General features: G+C 42.2%; 1 protein-coding gene across 1 annotated transcript in view; it reads left to right on the top strand.

Moving 5' to 3' along the window:
• The window catches only part of phf14 (PHD finger protein 14), a 98,682-nt gene that overhangs the window by 16,860 nt on the left and 64,369 nt on the right, over positions 1–17,453 (top strand). The window contains exons 5-6 of the mRNA XM_038285903.1: positions 14,424–14,583; positions 15,174–15,285. Coding sequence (XP_038141831.1) covers positions 14,424–14,583; positions 15,174–15,285 — 272 coding nt within the window. The remainder of the gene's footprint in view (positions 1–14,423; positions 14,584–15,173; positions 15,286–17,453) is intronic.

The following is a 17,453-nucleotide window of genomic DNA, read 5'->3' as shown; positions in this document are numbered from 1 at the left end:
CTGCTGGTTTGGTCACATCATTATTGCTTAAAGACGGGCGTACGCTGTACGATATTTTGCTTTTTTAGGGCCGATTCTTCAGTCGTGCGAGATTTTTTTCGATGGGGCTGACTTTCAGCCTGATGGTGCATGGTGTAGTGTAGAGGGGGTAATGAGGGACTATCAGCCTCCCAATCAGGAATCGTAAGGTCGGGAGAAAATCAAAGATGTGAAATGAAGTCGGCCGTCGTAAGGTGGTCGTAGGCAAATCGCTCAGTGGGCAAACAAGGATTCTTCTTCTTCTTTTTTCTCTTAGAGGAAAACCCAGCAGCATGGCGGGGGGGTGCAATGAGTGAAATGTAGTCCTTTCTGTAAAACTGACAGACCGTAGTAGCCATGTTTGCTCAGCCATGTCTTTGTCCAAATACGTTGTCGCCTTTCCTCCGAGAGCGTTAAGTCTGACAGTGTGAGAACAAACATGGTGAGCTGTGAACTTTTAAACCCTGCGGCTCCGTCGTACAGAGGGAGGTTTAGCTGCGTGCAACGATTGTGAAAGTCGTACAGTGTATCGGCATACACTCTACGATTTTACACTTCAAGGAAAAGTCATGAGGAATCTGTCAAAACTGTGTCACCATTGTTTTTCAGAAACAAATGGACATCTTTAACAGCTAGCTGAGAATCCAAATGGATCCCAAAGTTTATTTCTCTCCTGTAAAGAAAGTAACATTCATTCATTCCATGACCTGTGAACTACCTGACTAAAAATATGTTTAGGAAAGTAGAATCTAAGGCCTGAAATAAATCATTTCAACAACTTTTAACTTACTTTGATGTTCTGCTTTCAAAAAATACGGCAAACCAGATGTTTCTTCATCAATCAAATCCCAAATCATTTCTCTATTTTTACAAATGTTCATGTTTTTTCATGAAAATAATCCCTTTATGCCCCAGAGTTACTCAGTTATAGCGCTACACCTTGGTCTCAGTGTGGATGGAATATGAATATGCTAATTGGTCCCAGCCTTCTTATCTGCAGCCTCTCCCTCTGCTGCCCGCCTGCAGCAGCTGCTGCTCCTCATCCTCCTCCTCTTCCTCCTTCCGTGCTTAAACTGCTCCCTATTACACAATATCAGATTAGAATATTTTTGAATTATTTAGCTGAGCATTTCATTGCTCCTGGCTCCCCAATCCAGTGACTGGACTTATTGTTTAAACATTTTGTTGTTTTAAAGCCTCTTATAGAGCTTTAGCTTTAGCATCGTCTTTTAATTAATATCTTCTCACTAATGGCAGCATGACTGCAGTAAAAGAACTCAAACCCGAACGCCGGAATATTATGTATTATCATTTTATTTCTTTAGCTCCAATTCACATCCTGTCATCTCAGGTCACTTTCCAGTTCACCAGATCATCCAGTCAGATTGATTCAAAGTTTTCTATCTAAGGAAAACCAGCTGATTGCATCGACTCATTGACTCTTCAGCAATCCCTCACACTAAGCATGCTTGTAGCGACAGTGGAGAGGAAAAACTCCCTTTGAACAGGAAGAAACCTCCAGCAGAACCAGGCTCAGTGTGAGCGGCCATCTGCTGAGGCCCACTGGGGTTCAAGGAGACAGAAGCAGATTTAGAAGAAGAAAATAATAATTTTCTGAGGAATTTGCAAAAACCTAAATGACAAATGTAACCTCTATTTTATTATTAGAATAAGATAACTATACATCACTGTGCTGCCTCCAAACTTGAGGATAAACAGATAACTTCTCTGGATCAGACTACAACTCTTACATTGGGAAAATAGGCCAAACTTTATTTTTGGAGATTTATTCATCGTTATTATAAGCATATCATAGCCAATAATTACACTATAGATCAGGGGTCTTCAACGTTTTCAATGCCAAGGACCCAAGAACTGATTGGGAGATGGAGCAGGGACCCCCTAATTATATATATTGTATGAAATTGTGTTCTATCAAACTGGTCCTATAGTCACTCTATTACAGATGGAGTAATGTAACGAAAGTAACTTCTCCCTGGGATTATTAAAGTATTTCTGATTCCTGGTTGATGGGACAGGTGTTGTGAATGAAACGGTGCCCAGCTTGAAAGAGCTCCTGTGTGTCGCTGAATGTGAGCATTGATGACTGAAAGACATCTTCTGCTTCCATTTATCTGTTTACTACAGTCTGTTGAATTCCTGTTAATGAGTATTTAAAGACATTTTAATTAGTGCAAAAAAATTGCAGGAGGGAATATAAACAAAATTAATCAACCGAGACTTTCGCAACCCCCATGCAGTACGGTCCGCGGACCCCCTGTTGAAGACCTCTGCTATAGATCACTGTAGTGCCTCCAAACTTGTAGCACACATAGATAATCCCATCTAATTCAGACTACAACTCTTACTTTGGGAATATGTGCTAAACTCTATTTTTCTAGATTTTTTCATTTTTATTCTAAGCAGGCCAGGTGTGCAATCTCTGCAACAGGAACCACAGCACTGAGCGTTGTGTGCACCTAAAGTATACCTGTCACACATGCAGGAAGGACTCACCTTGGGTTTGTAGAAACTGCTAAATGGGATGATTGTAGCTTCATATGTAGAGCTTTTCCTGGGTGGAATAAATGTTACTGCTATACTGAAATCATTCTGTTTGTCATTCTCTAAGCTGAGAACAGACAAAATTCAATTATTCTCTACGTTTCTTTCTCACAGTGAGCTTTGCAATGTAAATGAGTCTGTTGGTGAACGGACAATATAAATAGGCTCTGCCTTGCCTTGCTGGAAAAGCATGGTTATGACCTGTTCTCCGCTCAGGAACTAGGACCCGTATGATATCTGGATGTTCAATAGGTTTGCCTAAATAAAAGATTTAGATCTGACTTATCAATATAGTCCTGCACAGAGGTCTGATGTTGCAGGAGCAGGTAATACTGGGAGTGCTGGGAAAAATGCTCTTGTTCTGATGCCAGTTTGTTTAAACCTTTATCCAGTCTCATGTAGAAGGACTGGTCCTATCACAGGTCATTAGCATTACAACAAGGACAGTTAGCAAGGTAGAGTGAAAACACAAACTAGAAGAGGGGAGGGGGGCTTGCAGGAAAACTGAAATTCTCCGGGACATCTAGTGTTAAAGCAAGATGCCATTAAAGATAAAAATACAAGAGTAAAGTGGAAATGGGGAAAAAAAACTTTCTTCCGCTTGTCTGAGAGAACCCTGTTTGTTTCTGATGGGCACTGTCATCATTTAGCTGATAGTATACTAGTTTGTTAGTTAGTTTGTCTGAAGTCGTTCCTGCCTGATTTAAAGAATTAAAATGCCTTTGAGGATGAGAAAGGTGGAAACTCTGAATTGTTTTAAATCAGAGATGAAAGATGAGCTGTCAGCATCTGCAGCGCAGACAAGACAGTCTTTTGCTGCTTCTCTACTCCTGTAGTCTCAGTGTCTGGACTCCATCACTCTCTCAGATTAAAAAAACAGGGGCTGACATGAAAGAGGGGGAGAAACCTGGGTGACAGATCAAAAGCTGGCGTGGGCTGTCCTCACTGAGTCGATCAAGGAGTCCACTTCCTGCTGCAACATCTTTGATTTTCCTATTCCTGTTAGTCCTCTGAGCAGCCAGAGTTGCCTCAGTAGCTTTTATTTTTCTAACACGTAGTTCTTTACCTCCTACTCCGTTATTTCAGTGCTGTTTAAAGAAAGTCAAATTCTTACTCATGATGAATTTAGTTTGCTGATCTGTGTTAACATGTCGTTTTTGTGTGAAACTCTGTTCTACCCTTTATAGAGAACAGCAGTCATCGCTGTCTGGTTACGGCGCCATGCTGGACACCATAAAACCATCTGCGTGCGCCGTAATAATACAGCCAGATGTTTACTACAGAGATGATGGAGAATTTGCCAACCTGACATGTCTGCATTCAGTGAATATTTAGACTGGGAGTTAAATCAGCGCTATGTAGCAGAACATTCTCTCATTGGAGTGCAGGATCCCTATAATTTGCCTGCTGTTCGTCATCCCCTACTTCACCTAACACGACATGTACATTAAGCCGTTTTCCTACTGAAAATAGCGGGTTAACGTGTATTTTTTTTAAACCTGCTAACAATCAGCATTTGGCTCCCTTCCTGTTAGCCTAAAAAGTTGGTCTAACCCCTCGCTGTCAGCTATGTGGCCTCTGATTAGTCCGAGTGGTACACTGTATAAAATCTCAGCTATTATCTCAGTTTAATGGTGCACTAAAATGCACCTTAAAGCCTCTTTTTGCACTGAAAATGGCGGGTTAGCGCATTTTTTTTTCAAACATGGGTCAACCCGCTAATAATCAGCATCTGGATCCCTTCCCATTGGCTAATAAAGCTGGTCTAACCACCTAACTGGCAACTGTGTGTTTGGTGACATCATCCCGCTGAGTTGACAGAAATCAGGGAAGTAAACAATTGAGAGCAGCATGGAAGGAAGCCAGGGCGTAGTCGGTGTGCTATATTGTTTCTCTCTATTATCTGTCTGAATCCCTCTCACCAGAGCTGCTCCATGTTGATCCAATGGAAACAGAGCTGGTTCTGCTTGTTAAATCAGAAGCGTCTGGCGCGGTTTATTGACGTCCATACGTTACGTTCAATGGTATCACGTAATTTAGCAGGTCAAACCGGCTCTCGTGTTCCCACAGCATGCCGATCAGAGCCAAAGCGATTTTAACACTGGTCGGTTTCTAAATCATTTGACCCGGGAAGACACGCGTCAGTGAGCTGTTCCCACTGCCACTAAAAGCCCATTGTTTACTGGTTTAAACGGGTTTTTCGGCCAGTAGGAAAGGGTTATGATTTACGGAATTGCCAGCCTTAAATTCCAGAAAGTCCCTTAAGATGCGCTGTAAAATCTTAACAGCAGATTATTAATCTATAAATAACCGAACTGCAAATTTTATTTAATTAGTTGGTCATTTAAATTAAGAGTAAAACTAAGTTCTGATCATTAGTTTAATGATTATAACTGAGACTGTGCAGAGTTACCAAGTGTTATTAACGCCTTACCTTTGTTGTTGGACGTTCTGGTCCGGCTTTTAAAATTAAAAATGTCTTCACCATCAGTACATGTCAATAATTTTGTTTATTATTCAAGCTGAGTTATTAATCATTAACCATCATTAGTTTGTTGTCCATGGTGGAGGAGTTGTTGTCATGTGAATGGCTGATGGATCTATAGTGTAAGGATGGGCGTAGAGGAAGGTGATCTTACTGAGGATGGTTCTGGTTCTGCTAGAGCTTTCTTCCTGTTTCTAGCTTGGATAGAAAGCTTTGAATCAATCTGACGAGATGATCGGGTGAACTGGAAAGTTCCTTGAGATGACATGTGTTGTGAATTGGAGCTATAGAAATAAACTGAATTAAATTGAACTGAATATTCGCCAAAGTCCCTGAGACTGGATCTACTGGTCAGTAGCTGATTAACGATTAAGTGTTTTCAAAATCAGGAATACAATACAACTTTCCACACTATAAATATCAATATATACATATGTAACTATATATTTGAAAATAAAAAAAGATAATACAATGTGCGAAAGAATGAATAATTCTGTAGTCTAAGTCTGAATTACAGAGGGGGTGTGTGTGACTTTCTGTTACGGAGGCGGGTCTTAATGTCTTTCTTAAAGATAAAAATCACTGTTTTTGTTTTTAATTTTGATGCTAAATCTGTGTCTGAAAAATAAGCCTTTTAACTGTCGGGCAGATCCCAGTGCTCTAAAACAGACGACTACAAACCCCAGGAATGACTTACAATACCTTTCAACTCTCATTTGGAGGGATGCTTGGCCTCATGGCTCGTAGTTGTCTGGAAGCTTGGAGTAAACTGTTAATTTGGTCCAGGACGCCTCGGTGGTTTAACTGCAGGTGCATGAAGGGAAAAAACGCAGCTTGTTGGGAACAATGCCTGCTCAAAAAAACACAATCACTTTTCTACTGAACATACAGGTACCCGTATGTTCCCAGGGCTGGAAATGCATTACTTCTCGTTCAAAGTGTTTTATCTTCATTTGCAGGGAGTATTGTTTAATAATGAAAGATAATAATAATACATTTTATTTGTAATGTGCTTTACATTTAAGAAAAATCTCAAAGTACTACAGGTAAAATCATCATTAAAAATATAAAAGCATAGAAACTAAACATCATTAAGTACATATGAATAAATAATTAGGTGGGGTATTTAGAAAAGGTTAACAGTCAGGTTCTGCTAAAAAGAAATGTTTTTAATCCTTTTATAAAAGTCTGGATAGTCTGTGGTTCCTCGGGGAGAGCGATCCAGGTGTTCGGAGTGGCGGAGCAGAAGGCACGGCCGCGCCTTACCCATGGTGCTCAGCTTAGTCTCTGGGAGGAGGATCTGAGGAAAGGGCCTAAGAAGTTCTGGAAAACTCTCAGCAGCAACAGATTCCTCCAGTTTACCGTCTACCAGCAGAAATAGGAAAAAAATGATGTACTGACATACCTGTAGTTCATCATAACAGATACCATCTCTCCTGGGGCGTCATAGATACAGACCCCGTCATGACGGATGCCTTTTTTAAAGTGTGCTTCTGTGTGTAGCCAGTTTTTCATGTCTTTCTGCTTCACTGTGTCGCTGGTTTATTTTCTAAATGCAAATCTTATTCTTGTACAGCATACCCATAGATTTTGCTTCATAATCAGAGACAAATGAACATGAATTAGCAAATGAACTGAGTAAATAACATTTATCCTCATTATGCAGAGCTGCGTTGGTACGCCAACGAGCCCACACTCCTTACAGATAGAAAACATTTCTCATTATTGCTTGATGGGTCCTTGGCTGGTCCCCTAAGGTTTTTTTTTTTTAACATCTTTGTACTAAAATATTCTTTCCGTCATGATTGGTGGACATTAAATGCTGGTTTATACTCAGAAACCAGGTCGTCACAGTGAATGCAAACGTACTGGTCTCCTCAGACCCTGTAATTCAGTGAAAGGGCGGAGTCAGAGTAAAAAATATGCAAGAGCAGGTCACTCCAGTGGCTGGAAGTTGGAGGAGATTCTGCTGGGTTTTGCAGGGAAGTGGGCAGCCATTTGGCTGGCATCTGACTGGGAAGGGCCATTTTGAATGGCTGCTGCTTTACAATGTTTACCATCATTTTTTAACTGCATTACCTGCCAGTTTTGTTGCCTGTAAAGCAACTAATAAAACACTTTATAATTGATCAACTCGCATTTCTGAAGCAAAAGGAAAAGATGTTTATAGTGACGGATTAAAAGTGACCCGGCAGATAAATGATCTGTCTTATAATGTGGTTAAAGAGCTAAGATGATGGAGTTAATTAAAGCAATGCTCTCATTATGAGCCAATGACGGAGTTGTGGCCGAGCAGTTACAGCTGGGAAGGCTTGAAGTTTGCTGGTTTGGATCCCACAGACTGTCTCTGTGGGTCCATGAGCAACTCTCATCCCCAGGAGGCTCCCCTGATGCTACGCTGTGTTAAATGCAGAGGATGAATTTCATTTGAATATAAAAATGATGTTATCAATTATATTGGGGCTGAGAATGACCAGCAGGTTGGAGCAAAGTCAGCGCTCTTCTTAAACATACTGCCTTCCTTAGTGAAAAACCATGTGTTCTGATACCTTTAATTATCTCCCCCATGCATTAAAACGCTTTAAAACTCACATTAAACTGATAAAAATGGCACAGATAACTTGTGGCTGTAAATGAAATGGTGACTGCTGATATCAGGATATGTTTGGCCTAGAAAATCATTTCCAACCTCCTGCTGAGCTCTTATCCAGGGATCATTGGCCAATCAGGAGGAGACTGCTTCTGCAAAAACACCAAAAAGCTTTTTCTTTATACATCATTCTTAGAAAAGTTTTGAGGAACAGATCTTTTTGAAGCAAATACCGCTTGAAGTACTTGCTGTCCGGTTTCCTCTGCTGCTCACATGGATGCATTGTTGCATCCTCAACAAAATGGGTGGAGCAAAAAAAATAATGCAAACGCTTAGAGAGTACTTGCCTTAATGGGTGCTTAGAAGTGGCTTCAACCTGGTGATGCTTTACAACAGAACTATTATGATCTGCTGAACCAGAAATTAGGGTAAATCCTCCCCTATACAGTAGCAGCCATTTAAAATTTCCTCACTCTCCCTGATGGGTCCATGGCTGGTTATTGGCTGGTTCCCTATGATTCCTTTTTAAACATCAATCTTTGTACTAAAATATTCTTTCTGTCATGATTTGTGGACATTAAGATCTAAAGAGAAGCGTCATCTCTTGGTCAGACCCTGTAATTCAGTTAAAGGGTTGCATCAGAGTAAAAACAATATGCAAGAGGGGGTCACTCCAGTGGCTGGAAGTTGGAAGGATTTCGCTGGGAGTTGCAGGGAAGTGGACTGGTGTTTGACTGGGAAGGGCCATTTAGAATGGCTGCTACTGTACCTTTAATCCTCAAATCCAATTTTTTAATGAAATCAGATTTTTTTGCGTGGTCGTTCATATTTCCAAATATTTCCGACTTATATGTGATCTCCTGTGTGAGCTGCATTCATACAGCTTAAGTGTCCCGCATGCGCAGTAGAGGACATAATGACGTAACAAGCCAGCGTGCTCTGTCTTTACGCAAGTAAACATGGATGGTAGCGCTGGAGAACATCTAGTGACCTTTCATTTCTTTCCCAACCTCAGCCATTACTGTAACAACACAATGTTTTCAAGATAGGGGTGGAACGGTTCACAAAATCCACGGTTCGGTTCGGTTCACGGTTTCGTGGTCATGGTTTTCGGTTCAGTATATGTTTATTGTTAGCATGACATGTTGGTCATGTTGCTGTTAGCATAAACAAAACGTGTTGCACAATGCTTGCACACTGTTGCACTTTTATCCACAGCTTTCTTTCCGCCGTCATCGTAGGTCACTCTAAATGCAAAGTGGTCCCATACAGCAGACCTATAAAGTGCTGCTGGCGCGTCTTCCAACTCCTGTTCTTTCCCACTCGCCATACCCACACAATTCTCCACAACAACTGATTTTTTTCTGCTTCGCTTCTTCTTTTTGTTTACTACTGGTGGTTGGCTTTGGTCGCAGTACCGCCACCTTCTGCTCTGGAGTGTAATCGCTTCGCCTATTAGAAAATGGAGCAGCGCATGACCGAACGAAGACACGCAAACCAACAGAGACAGTCGAACCGAACGGTTCGGACAGTTTTCATAAACCGTTCCATCCCTATTTCAAGATGGTTGAAAGGAAAGGCTGCTCTCTGCGTTATGGTCCTCCATGGTTGTTGGTTTCCTTCCCATTTCTGCGTTACAAGACGCTGTAACCTTTAAGTATTAATGATTTTCAGGTCGGATGAATGCGATCTGACCATTCAGACACAGGTCGCATTTAAGATCAGATTCGTATTGGATTCAGGACCACGGAGCAAAGTGGATTAGAGAAAAATCTGATCTGTGCTTTTTAGACATGAAAAGATCAGCTCCGGGTCGCATATGGGCAAAAAAAAAATCAGATTTGGGTCCCTTCAGTGTGAATGTAGCCTTATTTAGCCTTTAGAGGGCAGCAGAGAGTCAACGGCCCGTCTACCCATGACCCTAACCCACCCCCACCATGGCCTGTGCTGCCTGCTGCCTTCTGGCAAGATGTTCCCTACCTTTATATGGAGAACTACCAGATTCTACCAAAGCCTCATCCTCTAGCAATAAACACACTAGCTATCGGGCAAAAATTGGTTGAAAAGACGTCCAGTTGAGAAGTGAAAGGTTTTCAGATTGTTGAAAAGATGTTTAAAACTCAGATTGTAATGTCTTTATAACGTCTATTATTGGACTAAAGTTGGACAAAATCAGAGCAACCAAACACAGCCCTATTTTTCAACAACTACGACTAAGACTAAGACTATGATGGACCGCAGACATGGGCAATGTGGAGTCAACAAGTCATCTCCATGTCATGTATTTGTTTCTACCCAGCCACTGAAGCAGTCCAATCTTCACCGTGAATTAACCCGTGCAGATTGGACTCACCTGTTTAATTGGCTGGGTAGATTAAATACATGACATGGAGATGACTTGTTGACTCCACATTGCCCATGTCTGATGGACCGACCAGATTTACCCTACAAACCAAAGTCTGAGAGACGTCTGGTGTTTGGGGAGTAAACTGTGTCTGCTGTTCGTTTGGAAGCTGCTCTTTGTTTTTCTAATCCAGCTGTGTGTCATTCCTGACATTAGATTAGTCTCAGTTCCAGCTAGATTCAGGAACTGCTCAGTCTTTGTCGAACACATGAAGACAGCTTTCTGTTCAATCCCATCCCAGGTAAAGAAAATGTTTCAGCTCTATTTTTTCTCCTCTAAGCTCATCATTTCTGACATGGATAAACCTTCTCTTAGGGATTATGAAGTTATCCAGTAGTCATCACTTTTTGGCAGCTTAGCTCATATTAGCCAGCAAGCTGCGGCTTTACGACGTTCCTGAGTTCAAAAGGAACACCACAGATCTGTGCCTCTGTTAATCTGTTAAACCAGAATCAGTGGTCATTTCCATCAGTCTGAGCTCAGACAGTAAAGAGGAGGTTAAACGATCCTTCAGTTACTCCAAATAAAGATGGAGAAGCATGAACACGGCTGTCCTTCCACATCCCCTCTGGGAGCCATTGGATCGGAGCCACAGGTGTCAATAACAAATGACAAAATACTCATTACTTAAATACAAATATTGGCTATCTATACTTTATTATTTTTACTTTCTACTCCTTACTTTTTAACAATAGACTTGTTAGTTTTGTTTCATTTAAGGTCATTTTCATTATAAAACTGTTGGTATTTAAAAAATAATAAAAACCATGAAAATAATTAGTTTCATCCAGATGATTAATTTCTTTGTTGGTCGGTGCTGCCCCAACTTGTTGCTCACCACAAACCAAAATAAATAGTTTTTCAAGATGATGCAAAGTTAAATTTGACTTTGTTTCCATTAGTTATAAAACTAAGGAAATTAACTCTAAAGCCGATAAAGCCGATGGGGGCCAATTTTCCAGTTGTGCGAGAATTTTTTGATCACGCCGACTTTCAGCCTGATGGTGCGTGGCGTAGTATACAGGGGGTAACGAGGGGCGATCAGCCTCTAACGACCGCCTCCCCATCAGGAATCGTAAGTTTGGGAGAAAATCAAACATGTTTGAAATTCAGTCGGCGGTCGTAAGGTGGTTGTGGACAAATCGCTCAGTGGACAAACAAGAATTGTTCTTCTTCCTTTTAGACTAAAACCCAGCAGCATGTCGGGGGTTCATAGAGTGAAAAAGAGTTCTTTCTGGAAAACTGACAGACCTTAGTAGCAATGTTTACTCAGCCATGTCTTTGTCCAAATAGCCAAGGCAGCGCGTTTTAATCTAATGAGCTTCATCTTCCTTTTCTACTCGTTTGGCCTCCGAATAGATGAGTCCGAGAAGCGCAATTTCACTGCAGACTAGAGACTGACACGGGAGTGGATTTTCACTCCTGTCCCGTCCCACTCCCACAGAAAAAAATGGTGTCCCGTCCCGATCCCGGGCCAGAGTAGAAATCTAAATCCTGTCCCGTCCCACTCCTGGTGAAATTACTCCCACTCCCATCCCGCTCCCATTCAGAATGACTCCCGCTCCTGCACCACTCCCATTCTTGGTCCCTCCATTGCTGTTTTTGAGCGCGGGTGAAAAGCTCAGAGCAGAAGCACTGTTGGTTTTTGGGTCGTGTAGTTTTTTTTTGACTCGCATTATAGTGTAGACATCAAGGGAAAAAAAATTACAAAATGGCGGCGCCAATACTGGATTTTTTTTCTTTCTATTTTATTTTATTTTTTTGTCATCGATCCTAGTTTTTTTTAGTTACTATTGGTTTGCTCCCGCTCCCGTGTGCTCCCGTTAATGTTTAATCCTGTACCGTCCCAATCACGTGATCGTTACTAATACTGACTCCCATCCCACGGGAATCCCACGGGAATCCCTTGACCCGTGGGATTCCTGAAAAAATGTCGGGTCACACAGTGTGAGCCGTGAACTCGCACTGTACGATGAAACCTTTGCAGTTTCATTGTACAGCGTAAGCTGTAGTTGTGTGTAACGATTGAAATAATTGTACAGTGTATGCCTTAAGGAAGTTATCATTCAGAATTATAGAAAAATGTTCCTTTAATAGGGTAGAGCAGTAAAGCGTCTGTCCTTAACATTTTTTTCCAGCATTACTTTAACTTTTATACTATAAGTAGTTTTAAAAATTGTACTTTTACACTTTTACTGGAGTAAAAATCTGAAGTTGATCCTCTAACTTCTACAAAGGTGTTTTTAAACAGCAGGATTTATTCTTCTACTGGAGTAATAAATGCTCTGATTGGAGCACACGCCTTTTTCATGCGTGGACTAACTCAGGTGTTTCTTGCTGCATTAATCGCTCCAGCAAGTTGATCTCTGGAAGACATCAAAGATCTGCAGAAAACAGAAAATATAACCACAGCTTCTTACAAGCAGAGGTCAGAAGGAAAAATTCGCCGAGACACGCATCAAACCGCCTTTCAATCAGAAGACTCACAGCCACCAAACAAAGTGAAGAGCTGAATAAACAACTCCGTCTGCAGCATTGTTTGCTTTTGATGGGCTGCCCGACTCCCCTGTGAGGAATCCAGTGACAGGGCTGCAGAACAGCGAGCTTTTGATTTGTGAGTCTCTCCCGTTGCTCAAAAAGCCCGAAGGCTTCTCGACTGAATTAGGAGCCGGAGCGTTATCTCCCCAGCAGAGGCAGAGGACTGATTGCCGCCCTCATTGGAAGTGAGGAGCACGTTTGCCCCGTGTAATAGCTGCCATAGAAACCACATCAGCCAAGTAATTGTTTAGGCAACCTTAGAAAATTAAGAGGACAACATAAAAATGTGTTTCCTTGACTTCTTCTTGATTCTCCGGGGCTATGTTTTTTGATTAAATATTCAATTTCCGCTGCTGCTGCGGCGCCGCTGCAGATTGACAGCTTTGGACCAGACCGTACAGTGACTTTTCTACTTGTCTGTTGAAGTGTGAATTGGACCTGACTCTGCTGCAGGTTAAGAAGCTCCAACTGCAGGTAACTCTCCATTGATTAGATCAAAGCACCAAACTTTAAAGGTCCAATATCCAGCTTTTTTTAAGCCATCCAAAGCCAACTATAGACCTATATCTAATGAAACGCTGCCTTTGGCATGAAGAAAGTCATCATTTCTTATATTAGTTGTTTTCTGTTGCTGCGGTTGTTCCAACCAGGAATAAAGATCCTTACCTTTACTACTTCCAGCCACTGCTGTATAGGTACCGCTAACACACAGCATCATCGCGGCATGTAGAAGTTCAGTAAAAGGTGGACAGGAATGTCTCACATCTTGGTGTGAAACAACTTTAGGCCCCGTGAATGGAGCATTTTAGGGGTCCGGGGGTATCGGAAAATGTTGAAATGTAGACTCTCTGAAACGTTGAGAGAAACAGACAATATTATGTTTCATAGGTAAATTCAAACAATCAGAAAGTGAAACTGGATTGGCGCGTCCAACTTCAAACAAAACCAGCCGGTAAGGTACCAAACAGGAAATACACATAGTGTAGAGCGATGTAGAGTTGGCCAATCAGAGGCCTTCCGTCCGTCCGTCCGTCCGTCCGTCCGTCCATCCATTAAACTTTCCTCCCCAGGATCTCTCATTCTCCACCTTGTCATGTTCTTCATTGTTTTCTAAAATGTTTGTTTTTTTTAATGATCAATGCTGAAACAATTGAGCCAATTAGTAGCAATTAATCGATTGTTGAAAGAATTGTCAACTAATTTAGTAATCAGTTAATCTTGCAGGCCAACAAAGGATCCAAACGACCCCCATTCCAAAGGGGGGGACCCGTTCATCCGTTTCTATTTGCATGTTTTCTAAACTGAAACCAGGCTTTGTTGGGCTGCTGGATAAAACCTGGAACTAAACGCTATTTCTGACATTTTGGATTGAAAAATCTTCCTGGATGGAAGAGAAACGTCTTCAAACTTGGAAACAAAGTCCAGAGGATTGATTTTTAACTTGTTTGAAATAATTAGTCATTAACTGGAGAATAGAGACGATAAAACATGCTTTTAGCTAACAAAGCGACCCACTTAGAGCAGGAATTATACCAAGATTGTAAGATAATATAGAAACTTTGAAGATTTGAAGATTTGAAAAACATTTTCGCCTTTCATTGTGCTCTATCCAAAACTCCTCAAGTGGAAAAGTTTTAGTTTCACCAAAATGCTCTTTAAGAAACCTTTGGCTATATGATGTTATTTGATCAACAGATGAATGGATTAGCTAAATAAAGCTTAGTTGCAGCTCTAGTCTGTTGCTTGGTGACTGAATCAGGCCTGCTGCTGCTGTTTGCTGGAGAACGGTGCTCCTAATAAAGACCCGACTCCTTTGATTCCAGGGTGCTACGGCGTGGACGGTGAGAGCGACTCCATCATGAGCTCAGCCTCAGAGAACTCCACCGAACCTTGGTTCTGTGACGCCTGCAAGAACGGAGTGGCCCCCAGCTGCGAGCTCTGCCCCAACCAGGACGGCATCTTCAAAGAGACGGACGCCGGGAGGTGAGACTCCGAGACAAACGGCGGCTAATAGCCTGAGCCGGGCGAGCTGCGGCAGGCGGCGAAAGGAGATCTGAATTCTGCTCATTGTTTATTCGCGGCTGAGAAGAAGAGGAAGTTGGATTAGAGAGAGAGAGAGAGGAGTGATGGAAGGAGGAGAGGAGATAGAGAAGAAAAAAGGAGCGAGAGAAAAGAGTGTGTTTTGTGAAGCATGGAGACTTCAGCCACGTTATCGCTGATAGTGCTCCTCAGCCAGGCTGCACCCGAATTTACTACTTCACTAGAGCATGAAAAACACAGCAAATTAAACTGTGAAGCGCTTGCTTGCTAGAGATGGATATCTTTATATTGGACTTCGGATTCTCTTCTCTAAGGTCTGCATTTGAAATTGTGTCACACATAAGTGTCACCAGCAACATTAATCTATGAGCTCATTTCTTTTTGAAGTCTCTGAGCAACTGACTGCAGCCAATTTCACCACATCAGCTCCCTTATTGTCTGCAGAACGGAAAGAAGCCGCCGCCATGTTTTTAATTGCTCCCCGTAACGATGGCTCATCTAAACATGTATGTTCCTCCTCTTCCTGCTTCCAGGTGGGTGCATGTGGTGTGTGCGCTTTACGTCCCCGGAGTGGCGTTTGGAGACATCGATAAACTGCGACCAGTGACGCTCACCGAGATGAATTATTCAAAATACGGAGCCAAGGCAAGTCATGGGTTCACACCCCGCCTCGTGTGGAGGTGGATTTTCTAAACCATTAGGAATACGTTCAGCGCCTCTAAAGGCTGAACCACAGCCCAGGAGATTAGATGCTCCCAGCAGCACCAGTCTAGGCATCAAACTGGTGGATAAGATGATCAGAATACAAACAGCGGCAAGAAATTTGAAAGATTTCCTAAACTGGGTCAAAGTTTGAAATCTAAACATGATCTGTGGCTAACGGTCTGTCAGCGCGTCGCTTATAATAAGCTCTAGCATAATTCTACCACTAATGTCCGCTCCATTCCGGGCTAAACGGTCAGCATGATGCTGCCACCACTGTGCCTCACTGCTGCTAGAATGCACTAAGGTTTCAAACTGATTTGCTCACTTTTTAGCAGCAGCATCAGCCAGCTGCCATGTTGGCTGGAAGGTGTTCCAGCCAGATGACGTCCTTTCTCTGTCATCAGAATCTCATGCTGCATTCAGAGCCGCTGCACACAGAGCTGCTCTCTGTTCCATAATATTCCACTCTACCTGCTCTTTATTTAACCTTTACAGTTTAACTCCTTGATATTTATTTATTTTTCATCTGCAGAATGTCTGCAAAAGGGATGACAGCTTGTAGGTAGAGTCCGTCTCCCTGAAAAAAACTCCTGGATCAGGTTTTCTGATTGGCTGAAGCTCGGACGGCAAAAGTTAAAATTGAACTCCAGCATTGAAACCTTGGATTCTCAACGGCTCTGCCGTCCCTCTCAATGCCGCTGTAGGTACCAGATCTGCTCAGGGCCCCGGCCCTTCTTATGACGTCACAATATGGCAACTCCACTCGGACAAACTATTGCACCCGTTTCTTAAGGATCAAATCTCTTCTGGATTCTCAACATATTATTCCCTATATTTGCAATTATTTTCCATTTCATCGGCGATCTAAAGTAGCCGAAGCAGAAAACAATCATTCTAAGTCTTGAAGGAAATCACTGCCTTCTAAGACAGACTGAGCTCTGCTATTTAACAAGGAGACAAATTCTATTCTTTTTATCAAGGACAAATGGGACATCCAAAAAAATAACTTTCATTGCAATTTTAGAGAAAACAGTTATTCTATTTGTAGTAAACAAACGGTTGTTGTTGACACAAATTTAAAAGTAGTGGAGCTTAATGTGGCTAACTGGCTGAGCTAAAAGAGGCTAACCTGTTAGCTACTGAGCACAGCTAGCCACAGCGCTACCCAGCTCTCCCCCTTTATATCTAACAGTTACTTTGTTCAGTCCTGTTATTGATCAGGTAAATCTTCATCGGTCATTAGACATGCTAACGGACGCTGAGTGATGTTATTATCGTTGTCTAGGCAACCACAATGTTTTACATCACGTGGCAATGTTTAGCCATTCATGTAGCGCAGAGGTCACTGATCCGGACCTGGATAATCCGGACCCAACCTGATTTAAAACATTTATAAATTACCGCATGTTGTCTGAGGACAGTGTCTAAACGTCACTTGCGCCGCTTCTCCTGTTACCCTGAAATCCCACATCCTCCATCACCGCTCCGGCCGGCTGCGCTCCAGACCTGCTGCTCAAAGCAAAGCCTATAGCCTCCGCTGTTCCTTCCATATCGCTGTGCTCCAACTTCTTCGGAGCTCGAGGAAAGCGTGCGCCATATAATCATTAAATTCGTAGGAGCAAAAGATACAGAAATGATTGGATAATTTAATATGACAGATTAAAAAAATCCCCATCGGCATCCAGCAGATGTTCAATTTCTGATGGAGATGAGAAATCTGCTTCCTGGTCTGTTGAAGGACCAATAGTTTGCATCTATTTTTTTAAATAAACGGTGTTAGTTATAACACTCAGTTCCAGCTAGATTCCAATCTGTTATTACTAATGTTTTAATCTGACAAACCGGATCTCCTCGCCGTTCTTTTTCTCCTGTTTGGTGCGATGAAATAGCGGATCTGGACCTGGCCGGACCGGAGCGGAGCCTGCACATTTAGAGGATGTTTGGCTCAACCTGCTGCTGTGAAGCAGGATTCTCCACCATGAACAGAATCAACAATGAATCTGGATCCAGGCTCAAAATGAGCTCCTTGATATGTGCTTGAGAATGGCTTAGTCTCCATTAAACCCAGGTTTAAAGCCTTGCAGGGCAGCCTAAAGCCCACTGCCAAC

Source organism: Cyprinodon tularosa, unplaced genomic scaffold (genome assembly GCF_016077235.1).
Source record: "Cyprinodon tularosa strain WSP-4 unplaced genomic scaffold, ASM1607723v1 ctg217, whole genome shotgun sequence".
NCBI classification, from domain to species: Eukaryota; Metazoa; Chordata; class Actinopteri; order Cyprinodontiformes; family Cyprinodontidae; genus Cyprinodon; species Cyprinodon tularosa.
The sequence above is the reverse complement of the archived record's forward strand: the minus strand, read 5'-3'. Positions and strand labels throughout refer to the sequence as shown.